At 45.2% G+C, this 26613-nt stretch overlaps 2 protein-coding genes across 5 annotated transcripts in view; one reads left to right on the top strand and one right to left on the bottom strand.

Moving 5' to 3' along the window:
* The window catches only part of SLC4A8 (solute carrier family 4 member 8), an 88379-nt gene that overhangs the window by 41235 nt on the left and 20531 nt on the right, over positions 1-26613 (bottom strand). For 2 of the 3 annotated variants that reach the window (XM_082352349.1, XM_082352350.1), the window contains exons 2-11: positions 23528-23609; positions 16036-16182; positions 15391-15526; positions 13587-13747; positions 10875-11063; positions 9758-9849; positions 8673-8830; positions 7695-7782; positions 6581-6727; positions 5663-5763 (exon numbers count right to left, since the gene is read on the bottom strand). In XM_082352349.1, coding sequence (XP_082208475.1) covers positions 5663-5763; positions 6581-6727; positions 7695-7782; positions 8673-8830; positions 9758-9849; positions 10875-11063; positions 13587-13747; positions 15391-15526; positions 16036-16182; positions 23528-23609 — 1301 coding nt within the window. Of the gene's footprint in view, positions 1-5662; positions 5764-6580; positions 6728-7694; positions 7783-8672; positions 8831-9757; positions 9850-10874; positions 11064-13586; positions 13748-15390; positions 15527-16035; positions 16183-23527; positions 23610-25598; positions 25634-26613 lie in introns of those variants that run through there. The other variant, XM_082352351.1, reaches the window with a different exon arrangement.
* Positions 25679-26613, top strand: part of LOC309610094 (THO complex subunit 7 homolog) — a gene marked incomplete at its 5' end in the record, with an annotated part of 113715 nt that continues 112780 nt past the window's right edge. Inside the window, one exon of one of the 2 annotated variants that reach the window (XR_014233712.1) lies at positions 25679-26583. Coding sequence is in view for 1 of the 2 variants with exons in the window: in XM_082352553.1 (XP_082208679.1) it covers positions 25679-26150 (472 nt within the window). The remainder of the gene's footprint in view (positions 26584-26613) is intronic. The other variant, XM_082352553.1, reaches the window with a different exon arrangement.

Below are 26613 nucleotides of genomic sequence, written 5' to 3'. Positions count from 1 at the left end.
TCCCAAGCATAAAAGGAATTAATTTGGGTGTGCATAATACCCATTCAGTAAAAAGTTCCCAAAATTCAACATGAAATTAAGTATTAGCTTCAAACTTCAAGTTCTGAGATGTTAGGAAGAAAGGTACAAAAGCATCAGGGTATTAAAATTGTTAGTTTTATTATACATTTTCTAGATAAAAAAGTCCCTATCACATGCACTTTCTTACTCGGAACGACTACCCACCTTACTCTTGAGAAATTAGCATAATAATTCATTCATGCAGTTGACAAGTAGTAGCGGATACTTCATGCCAGGCACTGTGCCAGGTATTGGAGATGCAGCAGTAGCAAGGCAAACACAGCCCTTCTCTCTAGGACCAACAATCTAGTGCAGGGGACAGGCAGTGCTGTGAGGGAGCAAATGGCAGCGAAGAACAGGAACGGGCATTGCAGTGGGGAATGGAGCGTGAACCAGGAGTTAGCCAGCTGAGGCAGAGGGGCTGGCATGGACGACACCTAGGGATGAGAGCACATGGCGGGCTCAAGGCGCTCAAAGAGTTATGGCTGGATAAGACCGTGTGAGGGGCAAATACCAACAGACAAGGCTGGAGATGCTGGAAAAGGTGAGTCACAAAGGCCTTGTAAAAAAGGAATTAGAACTTCAGCCCAATTGTGTGTCAAGCACTGAAGGACTGTAAACAGGGAAGCAGCATAAGTAAGCAGGCCTTCTGGGAGGATCACTCTGATGGGGGGGTGTAATGAGTGGAACGTAGGGCAAGACTGGAGGCTGTGGACTGGAAAGAGGAGAAGTGTGTGTATTCAAGGGCTAATCCGGAGGCAGAATTAACAGGACTTGGCGGCAGGACTTCAGGACCCCTCTCCACTTCCCAAGCATGAGACAGATCAAGAGCAAGGTGTCCTACACCAAGGAGGAGGAGTATTCCCAGACTGGGGCACTTTTTCTCAGAGTGGAATCGCTGCACCAGGGTAAAAGCTGTTAGGTGAGTAACAAAGAGTGCCATTCAGCGTTCTACAGGACAAATTACCTAGTTTCTTCTACACATGAATGACATAGAAAAAAAACAGGAGGAGAGCTGTTACAGAATGGGAACATAAAAACCAAATGCAAACCTCCATTGGATCCTACGTCAAACAAATGAACTCTAAAAAGATGTCGTTAAGACAACCACAAAAAGGTGAATATGGACTGAGCATGAGACAATTTAAAGAATTTTTGTTAATTTTGTTAGATTTCATAATGGCATGATAGCTGTTTTTCAAAATGTCCTTATCGGACAGGGATACCTGCTCAAGTAGTTACAGGGGAAATGACATGCTACTGGTGATGTGGTTTAAAATAATCTAGAAAACATAAAAACAAAACAATTAAGTGGGGGAGAAATAGATGAAACAAGATTGGCAAAATGTTGATTACTATTGATGGTCACGTGGGGGGTTCATTACACTGTCCTCTCTTCTTGTTTATGTTCGAAATTTTCTATAATAAAAAACTAAAAAAACAAAAACAAAAAAACAAAAACCGAGCTACTCTCTCATGAAAGGAGGCTTGGCTAGCTCTTTCTTTCTCTTTGCCCTCGTGTCGCACAAGGCCTGGGACCTGTATGCCAGGGGAGAAGGCCCAGCCAGCTCTCTTTCCCCATTCAGAAGCTCCCTCTCTCATCTAGCAAATGGACACGGGGCACATGCTGTTCTATTTGACCCACTTGCTCTTTTCCTCTGGTTTCGGGGGCACAGTTGGGATTCATCCTTCTTCACCTTACAGCAGTAACATCACAGTCTGGGTCTGGGTTTAGGGGAGAAAGGCAAAGCCAGCCTTGTGACCTGCTTTGGTTTTAGCCTGTCTGGCAAACCTAGCTGAGGTAAGGAGCCATCCACAGGGTCTAACCTAGAGCATAAGAGTTCCGCCTCAGGGTTTGGGACCAAGGTTACAGTTCGTAATAAAATGTCACTTGGTCCTGCTTTCTCCTCTGAGTGGATAGCCCCTCAAGGTCCTTACGGGCAACCGTGATTAGTCTGGGGCAAGATTCAAGTGCTTCTAGGTCCTTAGCCAACACAGAATCTTCAGTACCGTGTGAATATCACCTCCCGATCACCAATGACCTTCCTCTGAAGGGTATTATTCTGGGAGAATTATCTTCTACAGTAATGAGCCTCACCCTATGATGCTGCCATGAGTGGTCCTCCTGGATGAGGCAGGCTCATTATTCAGGGAGGAGTGTCTGTAAGTAATGGGCAAAAGATTTATGTGAAACGGATTGATGAGAAGCCACAGAAAGGGAGGACATCTGTCTGCCTAGTGACTGAAAGGGGAGAGAAAAGATCTGAGGCTCCTATTGATGGTATAACTATAAATTAACAAAATGATTTCCGAATACTGTTTATGGCGTCAGCCTCATCCCTCACTCACGCAGACCGTAATAGCACATCTAGCACAGACAGTAATCAGACATGGATGCTTCCCTCCACATTTGAGACTTCCTTTCCCTTTCAACACTACCCTTGGTGTTCAAGTTTGGGTGGGGGGGGATGGGCAGGAGGCACACAGGGATATGAATTTAAGCTTGATGCAAGAAAGGACTTACCCGTGTAGAGGGTCACTAGGCTCTGGAGCACTGACTTAGGAAGCCCTCTCAGGAGGGCTTTAGGGACAGGCCAGCCATCCATTTGTCTGCTGTGCTTTGGAAGAAACCTGTTTGAAGTGTGGGGGGCGATCATCGAGACAGCAGCTCCTGATTCTTCTCTTCATCAACCCTTCCCAAACGTGGCCTCCCCAGTGAGGTACACAAATCTACCTTGGAAAATCCCTTTGCAGAGTATCCTCTCTGCTGTGAAGCTTCTGGCCTAGAAACACTCTAGTCAGACTTTCCTCTTCGTTCTGTATGGGAATGCCTTGGTATCATGGCCTATGTCAACATCAGGGAGGCCCAAGACACTGTCTCAGCCCTGGTTTGGCAGGTCAGATCATACACAACTCAGACCGTTCTCAACTTTGCCTCCTTTCCCACCTTCTTAGAGCCTACACTACCACATCTTAAATACCTCTCCATCCGACGAGGATGGCACCCCCGGGTTGTGCCCCACCTCAAAGAAACACAGCTAAAGGTATGAAGAATTATAAAGCCCAGGCTAATGTATTTTTAGTCGGTGAAGTCCAGGAAGGTCCAGAAAATTCTAGGATGTCCATCTGCAGGGGAAGGTTCATGTTCACCCCTATGTAATTTGAGACTGGGAAAAGAGCCAGAGCTGGCATGAACTATGATCCCCAATGTGAGCATTAGGTCACCTGGCCTAAAAGGCTACAAGGGGAGGAAGGTCATGTGTCTTGAGGACTGAGGAAAACTTCCGGAGCTCAGGAAGAGGCAGCATCTCCCACAGTAAGCACAGTGAGGCTCTGTGTCCAGATGACCCTTCCTTTCAGCTTTGTCAATTCCAGCAGCTCCTCACTCAGCATTACGGGAGGACTTCCTCAAACTCCATTTGAATTTGTGAGTAAAGGTACTTGGTGTTGCTGATTAAGTGTATGTCGGTCCTGGCTCTACGGGATTTTCTTTTGGGATGATAGGCACCATTTCCAAGAATCTATAACTGTTTAGATCCAATCTAATGAGCTCCCAAACCCCCATGTGGAATTGATTATAAGTGACTGCCCACCTAGTTTATTCTCCTCTTTCTGACACCGAAAGATGAGATCTCACTTCTGCATGGATTATGTGTTTGGAGGAAAGCTGTTGGCTTTACAGTCAAAAGGATAAATCATAACTCTGAAGTTCTATCAAATCCAAACCCAAGACCCTTCCCTTAAAAAACACCACCTTGGGACTTCCCTGGTGGCGCAGTGGTTAAGAATCCGCCTGCCAATGCAGGGGACACAGGTTCGAGCCCTGGTCCGGGAAGATCCTACATGCCGCGGAGCAACTAAGCCCGCGTGCCACAACTACTGAGCCCATGTGCCACAACTACTGAGCCCGTGCACCTAGAGCCCCTGCTCCACAACAAGAGAAGCCAACGCAATGAGAAGCTGTGCACTGCAACGAAGAGCAGCCCCCGCTCGCCGCAAGTAGAGAAAGCCCACGCACAGCAACGAAGACCCAATGCAGCCAAAAATAAATAAATAAATAAATTTATTAAAAAACCCACCACTTCATCTAAGACAGTCTCAATCCTGGAAACTATTCTAAAGACAGATGCTTCCTTCGAACTGCTTCTCAATACCAGGCCTCCCCACCCAATTCGGACCTCTTCCAACTGTAAGGAAAATGTGAAACTTACTCTTGGAGCTTGCTCCCTCTTTTCAGCGACCCCTTCCATCAAAAGGCTCCTCCTTTCCTCCGGTGATCCCTCCCCAGAGCCCAGTTATCCTTCCCCGCCCTCTAATACATTCCTTCGACCAGATGCACACTCCCCAGCAGGACACTGCTCGTTAAGTGCCATTCTCTCCTGCTTCTCAGTCTCCTCTCCTTTCTCTCCCTGAATTTCCAAGAATGCAAAAATAAATCGCTCTCCACGATTAAAAAAAAAACAACCTTGAGTTTCCATTAGGCAGGGTACTGAGGATAGGGAAATAAGGAAAGCAACTTCAAGCAAGGAGGAAAAAATAAGGTGAAAGCAATAGAATAGAGGACAGTAAAAGCTCCTTTCCATCATCTGAGTCTGTCCTGAGAATCTCCGCCCAACAGATCCCTCTTAGACATAAGCACGACTTACAGAGCCAGAACCATAGACTGAACCTTCTCCCACGATCTGGGGGACACCTCTGGATGCCACTCCAACCCAAGATATCATCCTCTTTTACTGCCTCCCTACCTGGAATATAAAGCCTCCCAGCCTGGGGACCTGCTTTCCTCACCTACCATAGAGAACCTCCTCCTTGGACATCTGTCCTAAAATCTGGGTCCAGAAGAGTAGGTTGCCTATTCTGAGACACACACCTAAAATAGTACCTATTTCCCTACCTCAAGGGGTTTCTTAACTTAACCATTCAATATTTATCCATACCTTGTCCATTCATGCTACAGAACAGACATCATTCTAAAAGCGTTCATTCACTCATTCATTCATTCACCAGATATTAATTGAGTGCCTACTCTGTGCAGGGCACTGTGCTGGGTGCTACGAATATAATGGGGTCCCTGCCCTTATGGAGCAAACATTCTGGCAGGAAAGACATTGAATCAATAAATAGTAATAAAGTATGATCAGTACTATAACAGGTGGCTGGGGGGAGGATGGCAGGTGGGCAGGGGACAGAGCTCAAAGCTGGGACACCACCTAGCAGGAACACCTAACCTCCCCTAAAGAGTGTCCTGCAAGGCTCTCCAAAGGAAGTGACAGCTAAGCTGCGTCAAAGGATAAGAAGCAGTCAGCCAGGAAATGAGGAAGGGGACAAGTGTTCAAATCAGAGGGAACGTGTTCTGTCTCACCTCCTGGGGGAAGGCCAGGAGGTGAGACAGAACATGTTAGGTGGTTTGAGAAATTTGAATGAATGAATATAATATTTGATATATTTGTAATACTTATAGTCAGTGGTTCCACTTGAAAAGTCATTCCCAGCCAATAAAGATACTACAGAGAAGAAGGCTGAAAGTAAAGAGGATGACTCATTCCTTTATACAACTTCTGTCCGGTAAGCAGTATCAGCTGTGAAACATTCCAGAACTTACCGCCCAGTGCGTTGAAGTTCTGGCCCGCTGTGGCCCCCATGTGGTTCCGGTTCTATGTGGCAAACATTTCCATTTGGAACGCCAGGCATTTTCCTTTTCTCCTTTTAACAGAAGACCGCAAAATTAACAAACTCAGTCCCGTATTCTGTCTTTCCTGCTGGGGGGTGGGGGGGATTGGTGATGAGAAAATCCAAAAGCAGCCCCAAAATACCCAATTGTTTGTCATAGCTTTCAAATGCATTTACCGATTTGGAGGAGTTTACTGACTTTCCTGAAAAAAAAAAAAAACTCTCCTTCTCTCCGCTGATACCTAACTCTGTCTCACCCAGAGACAGAAAAGTGGAGGCTTTGGCATCAGACGTGACCTAAGTTCAAGTTTCAAATCTGTGTGTAATCTTTACCTTAAAACCTTGAAGATAGTTTTTTTATTCCTCATTTGTAAAACAAAGAATAACAATACCTATATGGAGATGTTACTGGGAGGTTGAATTAGCATATGTAAAGCACTTGGCCTGGGGACTAGTGTACAGTAGAAGTTCCCTATCATCTTTAACCTCTCAAAAAAAGTGTGAGGGACTCTATTTGCTCTCTCTATACAACTAGCTCTTTTCATTGAATGGCTTCATTCATGATATGCTCCCAAGAAATGTCCTCTCCTCTCCTCTCTGCCATTCTACATCAATCTTTCAAAAGTTGGCTTAAAATTCATCCCAGGGTAATCCTGACTGACCCCATCACACCTGAGCCAATCTATGTTACTGCATATTCATATTTTATTACTGTTCTGACATTCTAGGTGCCCAGAAACAGAACCACGTCTCAACTTATTTAGCACACACGCACATGGTCTTTGCTTTGTCCATGGTGTGCACTCAGTAAGTGATACTAAGCCACCACTGGCTCACGTGCATACGTTACCTGGGAAGGGACGTTTTTGGGTGGCTCAATTCTAATGGAGGGGTCCCACTCCCCTGGAGGCAGCACCGTCACCTGGTCTAGGAACTCGTCAATCCCCGCCAGGAGATCGTCCCGCTCTTTTGCCTTATATGCCACATCATGAAAAATCTACAGAGAAGAAAAATATCCTCAGGAAAACTAAAAGTCACTTTACTTAAAACAATGACCAATGGATATGGTGAAAGACGGATAAAACCTCTTGATTTTCATCTCGGTCATGGGGATCTGAAATGTAGATAACTTTAGCACTTAGAGAAGTGCAAGGATAAAACAATAAAAAAATGAATCTAAAGAAGAGATGAGTCAAAAAGAACTAAATATATGTCTATTAGTATAGAAAGAGATAAGATGACTCTAAAGTTTTATAATTCTGTTATCTCCTCAAAGAATGGAACAAAAGCCAAGACGCATGAGGAATTTTCCTGATCATAATGGGTAGAAAAAACTGGATAGAATTCCTAATAAAGGTTCCTCATGAAATATGCCTCCAAACCAAAGAGAGCTGATAAAACACAGCCCATGCCCCTCTGCCTGCTAAGACATATGCCTTTTCAAGGCCTTACTTTGCAACTTACTTGAGCAGCACAGTCCTCAGCAGGGATGCAGTGGGGGTTCAGGACCACGGCAGCCGAAGCGTCTAGTCACCCTGGTACATGCACATGACAGTGTCCGAGAGCATCCCCCTGACCTTTATACTAACTGGTCTCATTTACGTGAAATGGGGGTGAGGTTTCTTTGTGTAAATAGCTTGGATGCATTTAATTAACCATCTTCTAGATCTAGAAAGTTAAGTCAGCCTTAATATCTTTCTCTCTAGGTATCCTACTTGGCAAAAATAATTTTCCCAGAGAAAGATTTCTCTGCCTCCTTGATTATTCAAAAAGGGAGAGATGACAGAGGAAGAAAAATCCCCCAGAGGGCTTGGTCCTCAGAGACGTGACCTGCACTGCTTTCCAGCAAACATCACGATTATAATTATTTTATCCCCAGTGACCAGCACAATGCCTGGCACAGAGTAAATGCTCAATAAACATTTACAAGATGAATGCATGAAAAGCAGAAGTGGTGTGCGTACCTCGTCTGTCATGATGGTGGCCATGGATCTGCCAATCTCATGGTACTGCTGACCTTTCCCTCCTGGACCCAGTAGGATAAACAAAAATCTGGCAACACACAAAAAGGATTAAATTATGTAAGTAAATATAAAGAAGTGGCATCTTTCCTCTCTAAACAGCAGAACATTTCTCTTTCCTATCAAACAGAAATCATCACAGAACCTTCAATAAAAGGAGACAGACTAATGATGGAGCAATATGAGTAGCCTTGACCTAATAGCTCCACTGTAGGCATGCGAAGCCACCTGTACAACTCCATTCAATAATGTGGTTATAATTCTCAGGGTTTCCATAGCCACAATTCCTTACTATAGGAAGGACACTTTTTCAAAACATGGCATTGTAGTGCAAATTCAAGGTTATCTGAATCTCATTCATTGCTCTAAAAAGAAAATGATGGGGACAGGAGAGGGATAAGGCAGTTGAAATGATCAAGCCCTGTAGAGGAGTCTAAATTGTGTCCCAGACATCTGAATACTCCGTAATTAATGGGGCCCTGAATCACCACCTTCAGAGTGCATGAATAGCCTTTTGAACAAATGTGGACATACTTGCAAACAATACAAATCCTGCCGGAACTGTGGAAAGAGACATCAATACCTTTGGTCAGAGACGTTTCCCTGGGATAGAGCTCGGCAGAACAGGGAGAGCAAGACAGGCTTCCCATCCCAGCAAGCAAGCGGCCCTTGAACGCTCTTTGGTTCTCCATTTCCAAGGTCATAGAAACCGAACCGTCATAGCCTTAAAAGTCTTACAATTCTTCCGCACAGAGGTTGATCAAATATACCCCAGTTTTCTGAGATCATTGCTGAATTTTAAACAGCATTCCCCAAATTAATTAATCCTCCATTTTGGCATTAGCTGGTTTCTTCCACCAGAGCACACACAAACCTGCACACCAGACGGAACGCACTGAGCTTGGCGGTCCAGGTCTTTACCTTGTTGGGATGGGCACTTCTGTCAGGCCCGAGAGAAGGACTGCCGGAGACAGCCTCACAAAGGCGACAACGGGGCGGTCCAAAGAGTCCACCTCTCCAACCAGGACATTCGAGGCCTCTGCCCCAGTGGGAATTTTCTTCATGAAATGAAGGTCGACCTGAAAATCCAAAGCACCCCCTGACAGTGTGGGAGCCATCACCTCACACATCCATCACCCTCCTCATAACTGACATTCATAAATCATTTTTGATTTAACACGTTTTCTCATACTACTTCACTTAATCCTTACGATAGCTCTGTAAGGTCTAATTAGCCTCACTTTTTATTTTAAAAAATGGAGCCACTGAGACCCAGAGAAGTGAAGTTGACTTGCCCAGGACGACAGAGCTTCTAAGAAAGAGAATTTAAATCCAGGGGCTCTGATTTGAATGCCATTACACCATGCCTCCCCAAAGAAGAATGTTTTTGAAGCTCCAGGTCGAATTATTTCCATTTTAAAATACTGGAATGCTTTGTCAGAGGTTTCAAGGAGCCTTATGAGCTGAGAAGTGACATGACACTCTCTGCATTTTGGAAAGACAGTGTCAGGGAGAGACCAGAGCAAGGAGAGGCTGGCGGCAGGGAGATCATGGTTTGAGCCGGAAGCTGCAGGGGGCCCTGTCCTGCGGGATGCCTCAGACACCAAGCCACAGTCCCCAAGAAGAGTTTCAAGCGCAAAGCAGTTTTAGGAGACAGTAGCAAAAATACTGCTTCTGCAGAACCCTTGGAGGCTAAGAAGGAGCTACTGGAGAGCAGGTATCAGAAAATAGTTCTGAAACACCAGGAGGTGTGTGGCAGGGAGGATTATCAGTGGCTAGTGGGTTTCAGCATGTTGAATCTGGGGAACAAGCTGATGAGTCAGAGAGGTCTGGGCTGGAGAAGGAAGAAGACATGAGCAGATGGGCCTCCTTTTCTGCAGAAGGGGCTCTGGTCCTGGAGAAAGGGTGTTGAAATGCCAAAGCTTATCCAGCTTCCAGCAATGAGACTCTGGGTTCCACTAGAGATCTGCTTAGGCCTGTAAGCCAACTTCCACGTCTCTGCTCACCTTGCTTAAGTCCACGGGACTGTGTTCACAATTCATTCCATTTTTTACTTCAAGACTTGTAGTTGGAACGGACTGAGGAGACACAGTCTGACCTATTTGGAGAAAATCAAACAGAATTCTCCGAGTCCTGCCCTTTCCCCCTTTGACACGCCCCGTCCATCATCAGCTGGCTGTGACTATCTCCTGCAAAGTCCACATAGAGAAGTGGTCCAGATGACTATGAAGCGAGGACCCACACATACCTATCTCCTTACCTACCAGTTAGCAGTAAAGGGGGGAACAGAGGTCTTACTACTCCTGCACTCTCTTCCTGAACCATCTGTGATCCTCTTTTCTTCCTCTATTAAAGGCAGTAATCCGTAACCAGGAGTACATACCATAAAGTCCTATGGAGAACTTTTCAAAAACTTAGACTCCCAGGCACATCCCCTGCACACTGTGATTCAGTAAATGGGGGGACAAGGAGACCAGCATAGATTAGGCCTCAGAAAAGGAAACTAGTCAGCAGCTGAAATTCACTGAATGTTTACAACCCACCAGGCACCTGGCTCCAGGGCTTTACATGTATTAATTTATTGAAGCCTCACTATAGACTGAGGGAGCAGATCTCATTATTATCCTTATTCTACAGAGGAGAAAGTAAGACTTAATGAGGTTTCGGAGGTTGCCCAAGGTCACACACTTTGCAAAATGTGAAGCCAGAATCTCCAGCCTGGAAATCTGACTCAAGAGTTTACACTACTGCATTTTGCCTCCCTAATCTAAGACATTTGTTTACTTCTAAAAAGCTCCAGTTGAACTTCTCTGGCCCCGAATTATCCCTAATGTGGCTACCTCCCCAAAGCCACATCAGTTCTGAGGCCATTCTGGGGCACAAACTTCTCCCCTGGGGTCCACTGAGATCTATCTGAGGCATGCATCCCTAGTGCCACAAGAGATGACCGTCACCAGCCCCAGCCACCCATCGTGCCTACCCACCAAAAAGGACTGTGTCTAAGTGAGCATGAAAGCATATTAGAGAAATATAGCCCCTACCCTCTAGTAACTCAGCATCTCCAACTAGTTCCTAAATGTCTTATTAATCAAAAGAGAAAACAGTTACTCCTAATAATCTTACCATGTTTATCCATTGAATGTGGATCAGATTGCTTCTTGCCAGCCTCAGCAAAGGAGCGAACAATGGGGATGAGGTTATTTCTCTTCTTTTCATTCTGATGATGATGCTTTTTGAGAAGGGCTTCCCGTACTTTAACCCTCATGCTGTCATTCAGGTCACTGAACAGTTCCTGCTGGTCCAGGATCAGGTCTGGAAAGCAGGTGCTAACATGAACACTCAAACTGATGGTCAGTGAACCCAAAGAGACCAAGGTCAAGTGGGGTGAGGGGCAAGGGACAAGGAGTAGGGGGAAGCAGTTCTACCAGGGTCACTGATGTACAGTCTCTGCTTCAGGGCCTGAAAGAGCTATTTGATGATAGCAGCTGTGACACACTATACGTTATTCACGTAACAAATCATTATTATTAGAGATGGAAACTATTGAGCATTTGACATGTGCCAGGAACTACACTCTGAACTTTTTACATAATTATCTAATCTAATCCTTATAAAAAACCCTGAGAAGTAGGTGGCATTATAACAATTTTTACAGATCAGGAAACTGAGGCCCGAACATTACAAAATTCCCCAAGGTTTCACATCCAGTAAGTTGCAGAGCTGGGGTTCAAACCCAAGACTGTCTGACTCAAAAGTCCACATCACTACCATTTTGTTCTGCCATCTGCCAAAGTTCCTCTACGTTCCCTTTCTCAGAGATTTTAACATTGCTGTGATTGTCTAGAGAAACTATAACTGTAGAACTCCAAATGACTATGTAAAGGTGGAACTGCCAAGAATAATTAAGTTGTTCTTGATTAAGCACCCCACATAATTACCACCAAGCATCAACCTTGACCTGCCGAGCCCGGCGGAACTGAGGGGAAAAAATCCCAATACCCGCTACTGAGAGGTAGTCAGCACAGCAGTTAACAGCATGGGTTCGAGCGCTAAAGGTCCACAGTTATCCCACTTCTACCACTTTCTGTGTGATAACCTCTCTGTACCTCAGTTTCCTCATCTGTAATATGGAGCTAATATTATCACCGACCTCAGAAGGTTGTCATAAAAAATTAATAAGATTGTATAAAGTGCTGATCCACAGTAAACACTTGAAACTGTTTACTTATCCTTATCACTAACATGAATACCTCAGGTACCTGATGTGAAGAACCACAGCAGTTTTACTTCAACCCTACATACCCATCCCCCCACCTCCCCAAAACTCCAACCTATCTTCAACTCCAACTCCATCCATGACTATCCAAGTGCTGGAAGCAATAAATAAAGAAAATCTATTTTAAATATTCAAGTGGAAGATCCAGGTTTCTCTATCTTTATCCTTTATATTGATTGGTTCCTTGCCCCATATTATAAACATGCTTCAGGATCCTTCATCTTGGAAAAAAAAAAAAAAGAAGGAGAATGTCCACCCCAGGTCTCCCTTTATCTACTGCCTCCTCTCTCCCTCTCTTTCTCTCTCTCTCTCTCTCCCCTATTTCTTAAAGTTCTCAAAAGAAAAATTCCTCACCCCCTGCAATTTGGCTGCCTCAATGAAACTGCTTTTAATAAAATCTTCAACAACCTTCCAGTTGCTAAATCTGGCAGATGTTTCTGGTCCTTACCTAACCTGACCTCTCTACAGCATCTGACACTGATGAATTGAAACTCTCTCCTCTCTTGGCTTTCATAGTGGGTAGAATGGTGCCTCCCCCACAAAAGATACGTCTATGTACTAACCCCCCAGAACCTGTGAGCGTGATCTTATTAGCAGAAAGGGTCTTCCCAGATGCAACTAAGGATCTCAAGATGAGATCATCTCTTGGATGATACTGACAAATATCCTTATGAGAGAGACACAGATAAGAAGTCCAGGTGAAGACGGAGGCAGATTGGAGTTACGCAGTCCCGAGCTAAGGGACACCTAGAGCCACTAGAAACTGGAAGAAGCATGGAATAACTTTCTCTTAGGGCCTTCAGAGGTGACACCCGATCCCATCAGTACTGACCCCTCCCTGGGTCTCCATGTGATCCCAGAGAGGCAGAATTACTTGGATACCTGAAATGGAGAAAAGTTTGGAGAAATCTTTATTTAACCTGTCCAGCCACACAAAGCCAGGCTGAGGAAAATCCTCACATGCACCCAGGTGTTTATCAAACTCCATTCCTAAAACATAGTAACTTACACTCACCTGTACCAGGCAACTCCATCAGACACCTCCCCTTCACGTCTTGCTGAAGAAGTGGGGATACTCTGGCTCAACTTCATACGTGTCTTCCCTAGCTGCCATATTTTAAAATCTTTCTTTCACTGTAACCCCCTTTTCTCTGCACAACTCCCAGTTGCCCCTTTCTCTAATTATTACCAAACCAGTGCTCTTTTCTTGCACGCATGGCTATTTTCCCCACTAGAAGGGGAGCTCCTTGAGGACAGAAATTGTATCTTATCTTTATTCCCCTGTGCCTAGCACATTATCAAGCATTAATAGATACAAAATAAACGTTTGCCGAATGAACAGGCAAATGGAAGACTTCACACCATGTCATTTGTATCCCATAATAAGCCGGGGAATAGGTAGGGTAGTTTCTTAGTTTGAAACCCATCCCATAGCTGAGGGCGCTGAGGTCGGGAAGGTAAGTGACTTGCCCAAGGACACACAGCCACTTTCTTCTTTGCTCTACACCACTCTTCCTAATTGACACAAACATTCCTCTGTTTTCTCTCACCTAACTTACCTGAGATTTCTTCTATGCTGTTCGCATGCATATCCAGAAGGACCGTTCCGTTAATAAGGCAGCTCCTTAACTCAAAGAGACTGTGCAGTGAAAGGGTTGCGACGTAAGGCTTGCTCCAGCGCTCTCCCCCATCCTCAACATCTTCTTCAAACTTCAACCACCTGGAAGCATTACAAACAACCAGATGTTAAAGACAGAAAATGAGGAATTTTCAGGAGAGAGTTTTTAACGTAAGCCACAAAGAAAGATACCCAAATAATCATATTGAACACTGTAATCTAATCTATATGTTCAGGATACACTGGTAAGTGAACAAAGTAGGTTATAAAACAGTGCAAAACTGATTCCATTTTTCTTTAAAGAAAAAATTTAAAATACAAACACACACATGTATAAGACATCAAATGTTATATTCCTCATTATCCCTGGCTTGGTAGAATTTCACGTAATTTTCGTCTTCTTTTTGCTTATCTTTATTTTCTAATTTTCTATAGTGAGCACGCATTGCCTACGCAATTAAAAAATAACAGATCTAATCTATATCATCTGGATACACTGACAAATCACATTAATAAAATGATAATATTTATCTTTTTAAAAAGCCTATCTGGGACTTCCCTGGTGCCGCAGTGGTTAAGAATCTGCCTGTCAATGCAGGGGACACGGGTTCGAGCCCTGGTCCAGGAAGATCCCACATGCCGCGGAGCAACTAAGCCCATGCGCCGCAACTACTGAGTCTGAGCTCTAGAGCCCGCAAGTCACAACTACTGAGCCCGCGTGCCACAACTACTGAAGCCCGCGCACCTGGAGCCCGTGCTCCGCAACAAGAGACGCCACCACAATGAGAAGTCCTCGCACCGCAACGAAGAGTAGCCCCCGCTCGCCACAACTAGAGAAAGCCAGCGCGCAGCAGGGAAGACCCAACGCAGCCATAAATTAATTAATTAATTAATTAAAAACAATAAAAAGCCTATCTGTGTGACCTTCAGACGTTGGCAAAGACAGAATGACAAGGCTAATTGCCTCCTTGCTTGGTACCAGGTTGACTGGCTTGTTTAATCCTCTCTACCCAGGGAACACACCCACGGATACAGCAGGTATCCAGGAAGCGCTGTTCCAATGAGAGGTGGAGCCACGCTTTGCTGGTTACCCACCTTACCTTCTTCCCCGAGGCTCAGGCACGCTGGCTTTGCATCACCCAGAAGTCTCACTTGTCAGTCACTGGAGGAGCCCTAGACATGGCCCTGGTCAATCTGAGGGCTCTTCTGGGGTTTGGGCCTTAGACAAGCATAGTCACTCTACAACTAATCCAGGGGGGCCTACTGTCAGGCTGGCTATAATCCCAAAGGTGTCTGTGAAGTTGGACTGTCCTATAGGATGTCTCAAAAATTCTGGAATTTCCAGTGAATTAAAACCCAAATGATGCTATGGTTCACGCGTAGGAAAAGGCTGGACCTACGCTGTGTCTGCTGGGCTAGGTCTAAACCAAGGGGGCCCCCTCAGGCATCTTATTAGCCAGACCTTTAACATCAAGAGCCCAGGAACTAGTGAGAGAGGACCGCCTTAACGTTCTGTGTTTCCGTCACCAATCCCGGGCTCAAGGTCAACTGACATAGGTATTACCACAGACATGACAAAGAGGCCAACATCAAGACTTCCCACAGAGGACCCTAGAACATCAGTCCCCATGTCAGTCGTCACGTCTCCCATGAAGAAATAAAAGGCAGGCAGGCCTGTCACTCACGGAAAGCTACACATCTGCCTGCCCGAGCAAATCCTGACCCAGGCTACCTTAAGGCCTCACCTGGCCGTCTCCTTCCACTCGGCGTCCTCTCCCTCTTTCAGGCAGATCTCATCCAGTTCTGTGAACAGCTCGTGAGGCACGTGCTCTTCATCCTCCTCAGTGCCAAGAATGAACTGAACACGCTGAGATGGTGTGTCTGGAAAATCAGCCACGGAGAAAGGTCTGCTCCCAGCCTCAGCTTAGAGCAGAAATAGCATCCTGCCACACTCAGCGCACCTGGGGGCCTCACAACTTCAGGAACATACAGAAGATAATCCTGAACTCAGGTCAAAAAGATTTCTTTATTCCCAGAAAAAAAGCTATTCTTTGGAAGCAGTTTCACGGGAGGAAAAAATTATTAAGTAAGACCATTTGAAGAAAACCCATGAGAAACTAGAAATCTGATGAATTTGACCAAAAAGAATGGCTAATTCTCTAGCAAATGATTTCACCTTCTATGATATTGATTTGAGGGGCCTGAACTGTGAAGTTTTCAGGAAGATACTTTTGATTCTCAGAGGCATTTCTTCTTCTTGGAAGCAAGCTGGGGAAAGTCTATGGAAGAGAATCAAGACCACCCCCTGCTCCATGTCCATCCCACACCCCTTCAGCCTCACCAGGCCTCCCGGTTCGGACACCCACCCGCCCTCCCTCCCGAGGTGTTACCATGGGCCAGGGCCTCGGGGCCTTCCTCCCCATGGCTGGCTCCCTTGCCCCGCCCTCGTCTCCGATGCTTCTGGCCATGGGTTCGGTGGTGCCGATGGCTCTGCCGGCCCAGCGGCATCCGGACCCCCACGTACAGAGTCCTATGACCTGAAAAGAAGCAGAAGGTCTGTGGAGAGAACTCCTTCAGGAAAAGGAGGCTAGTATATTTGAGAGGAGAGAAGAAAAAGAGTACAGTCCTTTGGCCTGGTCACAACGCTGTAATGACAAAACTTCAAAGACCTCCAGGACTGAAGCTGTAGAGATGGGGGAGTTGAAGGTCTCAGTCCTGTATGTGGCTGCAAACCTCACAGGAATGTTGTTAAGATCAAAGGAAATAATGGGCGTGAACATGATTTGCAAACTGTAGAGTCCGAAACGAACGCTAGTTGTTGCTACTACAACGATTTGAGCAATTGATAAAACGTGATGCAGTCACGCCATGACACCTACAGCAGGTCTCGGCAGGGAGGCCATTTGAGAAAGTGGTTAAGTGCTCAGGTCAACCTGCCCGGGTCCAAAACTGGACGTCATCATTCACTAGCCGTGTGACCCTCAACAAGTTATCTAATCTCTCTGTGACTGTCTTTAAAAAGGAATACTGAAGCTTATTCTTTAAACTCAGAAGATTTTTGTGAGAAGCAAGTAAGAAATGTAAGTAAAATGCTTATCACGATGCCTGGAATCAATTTTAGCAACCAGTAAATTCCAGGATCAGTTTCCATTATATTTTTTCTGCACCATCTAGAATAGCAGTGAGAGTACTAGTTACAAATCATAAGGGGCATAAGGCTGGGAGCATAAGGGAGAGATATTAAATATTTTACAAAAAGAGGGGAACACAAGAAAAGAAGTGATCCCATAGTGTTTCTCTCTAGTTCCTCCTTCCTACTTTCTCATTCCATCCATAAACATTATTTTGTTTTGTGCCTGACGTCCAGGCCTCTCTGACCTCCACCTGGTTTCCCCGGTCTTCCTGGTGAGCCTGGAGCCCAGAATCAGTAGCTGCAGGGACGCTACACCTGGATACACAGAGCAGTGATCTTCCCCCCACTTCTGCCCAGTTACTGCTGCTCGACACTCTGGATCTCAGGCTGCCCCCGCACATCTTCCACCACAGGAGCTGTTACAGTCTTTAGTCACTGCCTTCAAATCCACAACCTTACCCACACTTCCTCTGAGCAGCTGACCTTGCTTCATATTGTACTGAAAAGACAGGCCCTGTCCTGGGAACTCCCTCCATTGTCAGTCAGGCTCACTTTCCTCCTCCAGCTTTTCCTCTTTTCCAGGCTAATGAGCATCGCCTCCCACCCCACTGGGTCCCACTCCATCAGTTATCCTCAGTCTCTCCTTTCCATCCATCCCTTCCACGGGTTTCTCAAGTCCCTCTTACCTAAAAAGGAAATATTCCTACCATATGACCCAGCAATTCCACTCCTGGGTATAGATCTGAAAAACACAAAAACACTAATTTGAAAAGATACATGTACCCCAACGTTCAGAGCAGCATTATTTGCAATAGCCAAAATATGGAAGCAAACTAAGTGTCCATTAACCGATGAATGGATAAAGAAGATGTGGTACATATATACCATGGAATACTACTCAGCCATAAGAAGAATGAAATAATGCCATTTGCAGCAACATGGATGGACTTGGAGGGCATTATGCTAAGTGAAATAAATCAGACAGAGAAAGACAAATACTCTATAATATCGCTTATATGTGGAATCTAAAAAATGCAACAAACTAGTGAATAAAACAAAAAAGAAGCAGGCTCACAGATATAGAGAACAAACCAGTGGTTTACCAGTGGTGGGGGGGGGAGGAGGGATAGGCAATATAGGAGTAGGGAGAAAAAAGGGTTATTATGGGATTATATGAAATCACGTGTGTGAAACTTTTGCACACTATAACGATTTAAAGAATCTTTCATTCAATAAATAAATAAATAAATATTTTAAAATAAAACTAAAAAAGAAATGTTCCCAGTGCAGTGCTATTCTCCCAAGTTTCTGCCTGTCCCCTTCCCTTCTCCATCAAGTCATGTTCAAGAACAGTGTACCGACCCAGCTCCCTTTCCTCACCATCCCCTTGTTCCACAGCCTCTGCATGTGGCCGCTCTCCACTGAAACTGCCCTCATTAGGGACGCCAAAGCCCACTAAATCACCAAATCTCTATCATCTTACGTCTCTCTCAGTTCAATTCAAAAGACTTTCTGGAGAGCCCACCATGCTCCAGGCAGCAGCCCCATCCCTTGACTACTTCCTCCCCTTGGTGGTCTGGGCTTCCCCCACACCTGTACCACTGCCTTCCCTGGCTCACTTGCACTCCTCTGACTGCTTCTCCAGCCTTACCACAATCCACCAAAGGAAGGTTCCCCAGGTTTCTGTCCTTGGTCCCTTTCTTCTCTCTTTTTAGTGACATTTGCTCTCCTGATTTCAAAGTTTACTTCTGCAAATGATCCCCAAATCTTTATCTCCAGTGACTCAATATGTTCCAAAGCAAACTCACCATCCTCCAGCTCAAATCAGACTCATACTCACTTCTTCTATGTTTCTGTTCATGGCATTCTCTCAACTTTCCAGGCTTGAAATCTCAGCATTACCTTGGATTTCCACCTTGCCCCTCAGCACTCCATCCCATAGATTAGGGATGTCAAGTCTTTCTCTCCTCCCACTTTGACAACAGCAGGGGCCTGCTTCCTGCCTCCCCCACCAATTCGATCCTACAAACAAATCCTCCAGAAGCACTGGTCTGATCACGGCTCACTCTTACAGTCGGGACCCTTCATGCTCCAGCATGCTCGGGCCCCAGCCTCCTTTCTAGTTTTTTCTTCCTCTAGAACAAATTATACATTCAACAGGGAAACAAAGGGAAAGCTCTCTAAAAGAACTGAGTGATCATCTCAAGAGAGATCAAAGTGGAAATCCCACACATGCCCACACCAAATAAATGTTCTGGGGGGAAAAAAATCTAGAGATGTACACCTTCTGCATCTACACCAACAACAGAACAGCCTGTTTTTTTTTTTAATAAATTTTAAAATTTTATTTATTTATTTTTGGCTGCACTGGGTCTTCATTGCTGCTTGTGGGATTTCTCTAGTTGCAGCAAGCAGGGGCTACTCTTCGTTGTGGTACGTGGGCTTCTCATTGCGGTGGCCTCTCCTGCTGCGGAGCACGGGCTCTAGGCACGCGGGCTTCCGTAGTTGTGGCACGTGGCCTTGCAGGCTCCAGAGCGCAGGCTCAGCAGCTGTGGCGCACGGGCCCAGCTGCTCCGCGGCATGTGGGATCTTCCCGGACCAGGGCTCGAACCCATGTCCCCTGCATTGGCAGGCGGGCTCTCAACCACTGCGCCACCAGGGAAGCCCAACAGCCTGGTTTTGACTCCGTCTCCTCCTCATGGCCTCAGCTGATGCTCCCACCCTCACCTCACACTCTCCTCCACCTAAACCAAACTGCTCTTCCCCAGATGTACCAATGCTTTCCGGACACTGACTTGCCTCACTCCTTCAAGATTCATTGCAAATGCACCTTCCTTCTTGGTATTCTTGCTGATCCCCCTGATCAGAGGTGCTGCCTCCTTCCTGTAAACCCTGAGTCCTTGGCTAGCATTCTCTTATGAACTTATCTTATGCCTTGCATTAAAGTTAGGCATCTATCAGTCTTTCTCCCGCTATTCATCTGCAAGCTCCTCAAAGTCCCAGGTCAGACCTTCCTCCTCCTGGAATCCCTCACATAACAAAGCACGGTATCTTCCACATGGTCATCACTCCACAAATATTCAGAAAATGGATTACCTCCTAGGTGCCTCCACCAGCAACATAACCCCTTAGGATCCCCTCAGGAGTACACAACCTGAACTAAGAAGGCCTCTGATCTGAAAGGGGTCACAACAGGAACATGTAACCAAAGTGAATGTGTTTAGAGTGGATGAAATACTCACCAGGGCATGGGATGATTGAGAAGGTCCTAGCCAGCCTGAGGATGGAGACCTTATTCCAGGAAGAGTTCCTGGATAAGGGGACTTTTGGAAAGAATTACCAAGGAAGACTTTTCCTTCTCTAAGAAATTTTTTTGGTCCAATCAGTTCCCACAAACATTAGCCAACCACAGCACCTGCCTTTTGAAAACACCAGAGAGACAGGCAAAAATGAAAACAAGCCCCAGCAGGACACAGAGCTAAGAATGACCGAGTGGTTATCAGAAAACTAGGCATCAGTTTCTAGGCTGGAGACTTGGAAGCAGGGACTTGGATATCCTGAGTGAAATCAGAAAAGAAGACAAACAAAGAGACACTGGGAAATGAATACAGCACCAATAAAACCCAGTCCATCTAACGGGATTCTGCAGCCCAGTGACTTTACTAAACCAATCCTGTGGTCACTTTGCTGGCCTTTCAACTGCTCTCCTACCCACACAGTCTTCATCTCCCTCATCCACCTACCTACTCACCTAAATTCTGCCTTCTTTCCAGTCTTTTTTCCAGTTATTGTCAAACCTACTCTCTGGGGACTGTGTGCAAATACAAGTATTCATTTAGTAAAAACTTATTAGAAGATGTAATTTTAGAATTTATTTTTTAAAATAAGTATGTACACACGTACAGAGAGCAATCATTAGTGAACTGGGATGGAACCTTGCAGAGCAGGACAGAAATCACAGGGGGAGCCCACCCTGCAGATGGAACCTGGGCCTTCCGACGCGGAGTACATTCCGAGCACACTGTCTATCAAGCATGCGCACAGAACTCGTTAGCTCACAGGGACGGGTGTCCCATCCCCTGGGCTTCAGGTTGACACAAAGTCAGTAACCGCGGGGGGAGTCTAACATGTGGAGCACATGCAAGCCTTTTTTATTCAACTTATAACTAAGGCCAAATGGCTCTTACCTCTGTTAAAAACTTATTAGAAGGTACCAAACTTACTCTAGGATTCATTAGTCTAGTAGTTAATCAGGAATAATGTTCTGCCAGGAAAGACGGAAAAAGCCATTCCTCTAATTAAAGCCACTGCTCGGTGCTCTTCCGGGACTGGGAGAGTCCACTGAAGTAATCATGAACTATTGCTCTTTGTGAGTTTCTCTTTGGAAATCTGTCCTACTGTTTGCTTTTGACTCTTCCCATGTATATAAAAAAAAGCGATGTTATGGTTTAATGCACCTTCTCCTGCTGATGGAGTTAATTTTTGCCAAAAAAAAAAACCACGTTTACAAGTCTCTAACAATGTCCAGAGACTACATCTCAGAAGTAGTTCTGAAAATGGTTTATGTCACGTGGTGTAGAGGGTATAGAACAAAGGGGAAGGAAGACCCAGAGCTTTATCTGCCGCCACAGAACCTTGTATCATGGCACACATGGCCAATTAGAACACAATTAGAACAATTTACTTGTCTTCCATCAGAGTGGGACTGATTTTATTCCACGCCTTCAAGAGACAGCACTTCCCTGAGTGCAGCCTCACTGAGCCCTAGGGCTGCCCTCGGGGTGAGTCAGGGCGGGGCCCACAGCACAGCAAATCCCAACTTCCTCTTCTCTTCTCCAGAGCTACTTGAGAACCACATCAGGCCTGAGGAGTGGGCACTGTTTGTCCTCCATTGCCTGTAGTGTTTTTTTTTTTTAAGCGCTAACATAAATAAGATTCTAGTTTTCAAAAAGGTTTCTATGTATTAAAGGACTGTTTTCCCCTAGCAATGCCATCATCACAGACGGCCTTCTTTTACAGGAAAATGGAGACTACGTAAGGAACAGATGATGTCATATTGAGAAGATGCTCCTACTGCCAATTACGCAGCTGAACTCTGTGATGGAACCCAGTCCTCGGGATCCAAGACTGTTTGCCCAGGCTTATTATTCTACTCCCAAGTAGATAAGAGTGTTCATAAATGGTTACCTCTTTGCTGAGGGCAAAGGTCTAGTGGGCCCAGACAACTAAACTAAAAGTAAAAGTACCCCCACGGTACAGTGAGACTGGTAGGGAGGCAATAGGATTATCAGGGCGGAAGGAGGGGTGGGGCAACACATAAAAAACGTTCATATGATGGAGCGAGAAGTTGAGGTTGGGTGGTTAACGCTGGGTACCGTCCTCCCTTGCAGGCAGTGTGGCAGAGTGGAAAGAGCAGAATTCCATCCCAGCCTCACCTGCTGTTAGGCTAGATGACCCTGAGCAGTTTCCCCATCACCCTGCCTGGGTTGCTGTGAAGATTAAAAAAACAACTTGTACAAAGTGCCTAATCAAATGCCTGTCACACAAGGGTCATTCAACAAATGTTAGCCTCCCACCTCTACACCCATCCTTCTTCCCCTTTCTCCCAACTGCTGAAACCCACACTGGCTCCTCTTCCATCTGGTCAAAATAACTTCGAAAGCTTGACCTTGATATGTCCGAACTCCACTGACCTCCACAGAGCCACCCACATAAGTTCTCATGGTAACAGACCCAGAGGATGAGTCAGCCTCTACAGCTTTGGCTCTCTCGTCCAAAGGACAAGTTTTCTCTGGGGACAGTACAACTTTGATGAAAAAAAACAGCACAGGAACAAGCAGTACAGAGAGAACACTTCACGTGCTGTCTCAGTCATTAGAAAGTTGCTGTATCATAGCCTTCAACGTTGCAGGAGATGCTGCAGAGATTGCGCAAAGGCTTTTGAGCCAAATGTGGGTTCTCGTTCAAGCTACAGTGGACACGAGCCTTTCTTTAATCAAACTGAGCATTGCCATCATTATCAGGAAACTAGGCTCCGTGGGAAAAAGGAAAGCAGAAGGACAGCACAAAAGGGTCATGGGGGGAGTGGGGGTGGGAGAGGAGAGAAAGGAAGAGCCTTGATAAGGTAAACTAGATAGAGCAGGTCATTTAATTAAAAGGCCTCTTCCTTCCCTTCCACTTCAGTGGGTTTTTATACAACTCTATGCTGTGAACTCTCAGCAAATATGTTATAAGTATGTGTGTGTTCTCCCTGTTCTTGTTTAGATGAAAACACCAGGCAGAAATGGGTATAGTTAGAATGGGAAGAGCATACATTGGAAATGGGGCAAAAACAGGGTTTTATGGCCAAACTGAGTTTTTAAACCTATTTGTATTTTATTTTCTTTTGTGTAAATTTGTATCTATATTTCCAAGCAGTTGTCAAGAATCAATAAACTGATCTGAGTGCTTCACATTCTCAAGGAATAGGTCATTTATTAATATTTATATTGGACTTCACTGTGCTGAAAGCACTGTCTCACAAGCTGTCTACTAGATCCTAACAGTAAGACAGGTATTATTATCCCTACTTTTATTTAACAGATGAGGAAAATGAGGCTAAGTGAAATTAAGTGATTTTCTCCCAAGGTCTCACAGCTCGTGAAGAAGAGTTAGGACTCCAGCCCAGGTCTCCGGATGGCAAAGCTGCTCCTCCCACACCAGGCTGCCTCTTGCTGACTTCCCTCAGTACACAGAACAGCAGTGCTTACCTTCCAACTCTTCTTTCTCATAGTGGATGTTGAGAATTGTACTGGTCCCACCCTGATCCACCACAGCTTCTTCATCTGGTCTCTGTTGAAACATAAAGTAGTAGCCACAGTAATACCCATACATTCATTCAAACACTCATTCAAGTGAATTCCCTGGCGATCCAGTGGTTAGGGTTCCACGCTTCCACTGCAGGGGACATGGGCTCGACCCCTGGTTGGGGAACTAAGATGCCGCATGCTGCGCGGCCCCCCCAAAATAACATTCACTCACTCAAGTACCGTGTGTATGCCACACCCTTTATGCAACACTGAGGGGGAAAACCCAATGGTTTACAGATATTTTTAATTTCAATCTCACAATATCTCTGAGATGCAAACATGGCAGCCATTCTTTCTCATTTCATAAATAAGCAGCCCGATACTCAGAAAACTTTAATTACTGCCCAAGGTCAGAAATATGGTAAAAGGCAGAGCGAGGACTGAGTCCAGGTCTTGTGACTGCAGATCCCGTGTCTTTCCCACCCCTCCCCACTCCACCCATACGTCTGTATAACATGTTGGCATTTTGCAAGTGGTGTCAACCACATTGTCTCATTTGGTACAAGCTGGTCTCCTTGACCTCTCTGTTTACCACTCTGTCCTTGAAATTCTCCACCCTGCTCCTCTGTCCCATCCTAAGTCTCATCTCCTTTTTCTAACCATAATTCCCAAGGAAAAGCACTCTATCTTTTGTTTCCCACGCTTGAGCCTTACAATTTCAACAGTAGCCTGAAGCTGTGAGGATTAGTATCTGACAAACCGCCAGAATGTCACGCCTCAAGATCCATGTGTCTAAAACCCAACTAATCTGCCTTCCAAACTAGTACCCTGTGCCCATTTATTTACTCCTACCCATGACTCCATCATTTCTTAGTCCACATTTGAAATTTCAAACTTATTTATTCATCCATTCCATGTATTGAGTGCCTATCATATGCCTTCCAGGAAACAGTTCTTTTTTCTTATCAAGTCCTCGTTTGCAATTTCTCTCGAATTCACTCTCATCTCTCATCCTCTCTATCCTCCACTGTCCAGCCCTTTCAAACATAGAGGACATTTTTTCAGTTATAGAACCACACTCATTTTCTTCCCTGAGGGCTGCCCCTTGGCCTAGAACTATCACCCTCTCCCTGCTACTCCCACGTCCATCACCAGCAGCTAACACTTATTCATCAACCCATAGATCTCAGCCTAAATGCACTTCCTTAGAAGGCTTCCCTGACTACCTCCCATTAGTATGCCCCCATAGCACACTGTATTTCTCCTTAGTAATGACATGTCTCTGCTCCTTAAGGGAGGGACCATATCTTTCTTCCCGTTTCCCCAGCACCCTGCAGACTTTTCACATAGTAGGTGCTCAATAAATCTTTGTTAAAAGAACAAAGATAATGGTATCTACCTTATCAAGACCTTCACCAGATCCTGAATTATTTCAAATAACTATTTGCCTGACAATCAATTTCCTTTACCAAACCTGCAGCTCTAGCCAGGCTCTCTGATCCTGTAGGCACCATACACATTCCACACTGTCTGGTCATCTAGCAGGTCCTTCCCCAACTCTCCAGCACCCCAAATCCTCACCATCCTTGTAGATCCTGCTCAAATTTCCAGCTTCCGGTTCTAATTTTACTGTTTTATAGTTGACCACCTATGCTCCCAAATAAGACAACCCTGAACATAAAGCAATCCATTTTCCCAATGAAAAGATTCAAAAACAGTTTTCCAGGCCAAACTTCTAGGGAAGTAGATAAAATAGTCAAATGTCAATTTACAGTATTTTATTTATGAATTTAGTTTTATAGGCATATTTTAAATTATATATTATTACTATCATGGAATAATCTCCAAGATATAATATTAAGTTTGAAAAGCAAGGTGGAGCGGCCGCCCCCGGGGAGCTCGGGGAGCGCAGGTCCGACGGCGACGGCGACGGCGGCGGCGCCGGCGCCAACGGCGCCAACAGCGCCAACGGCGCCGACGGCCGCAGGCGCCGCCGACGGCCGCAGGCGCCGCCACCTCCATAGCTGTTTACCCGGCTGCATTGTGGGAGTTTGACCTCCGTCGCCGCCAACCGCCGCCTCAGCTTTCGCCACCGCCGCCGCCGCCCACGCCATGGGGCCTGTGACTGACGACGAAATCATACGGAAGCGTCTCCTAATTGATGGAGATGGCGCTGGAGATGATCGGAGAATTAATCTGCTAGTGAAAAGTTTCATTAAATGGTGCAACTCTGGATCCCAGGAAGAGGAATACAGCCAGTACCAACGTATGCTGAGCACACTGTCCCGATGTGAATTTTCAATGGGCAAAACTTTGCTGGTATATGATATGAATCTCAGAGAAATGAAAAATTATGAAAAAACTTACAAAGAAATAGAACGTAGCATTGCTGAAGCACATGAAAAAATTGCTGAGTGCAAAAAGCAAATTCTTCAAGCAAAACGAACACGAAAATATCACCAAGAATACGATGCACTGGCAAAAGTGATCCACCGTCATCCAGACAGGCATGAGACATTAAAGAAACTAGAGGCTCTGGGAAAAGAATTAGAGCATCTTTCACATATTAAAGAAAGTGTTGAAGGTAACCTGGAATGGAAAAGGAAACAGTTTTACGTTCTTCTTAGTATCCTCTATGAACTTAAGCAAACACTGGAAAATGATGAAAAGCCCTCAAAGGTAGAAGCAGCTCAAGAAACAAGCATGGAAACTGATCCTAAACCATAGACCAACTAACCACTCACCATTCCCAAGAATATTGAAGTAGCAACATGATCTTAGTGTGTTCAGAATTTGTTGTGCTCTTGAGACATTTAAAGTTTTGGCAGTGAACTACTTTGCTTTTAAATGTTAATGCACAGTTCATTCATATTTCTTCACACAAAGGAAGATGACTTCATCATATATTTGTTCTTATTGAAATGCCTTTTTTATACTTAAAAGGTAGGAAGCAACATCCAAAAATGTTTAATAAAATGTTTTCAAGCCAGATATGTTAGTGCTCTTTGGTATTCTAGGTAGTTTTTAACTGGTAACATTGAGTTGCT

This window comes from Balaenoptera borealis (genome assembly GCF_965194805.1).
Source record: "Balaenoptera borealis genome assembly, chromosome: 13".
NCBI classification, from domain to species: Eukaryota; Metazoa; Chordata; class Mammalia; order Artiodactyla; family Balaenopteridae; genus Balaenoptera; species Balaenoptera borealis.
The sequence above is the reverse complement of the archived record's forward strand: the minus strand, read 5'-3'. Positions and strand labels throughout refer to the sequence as shown.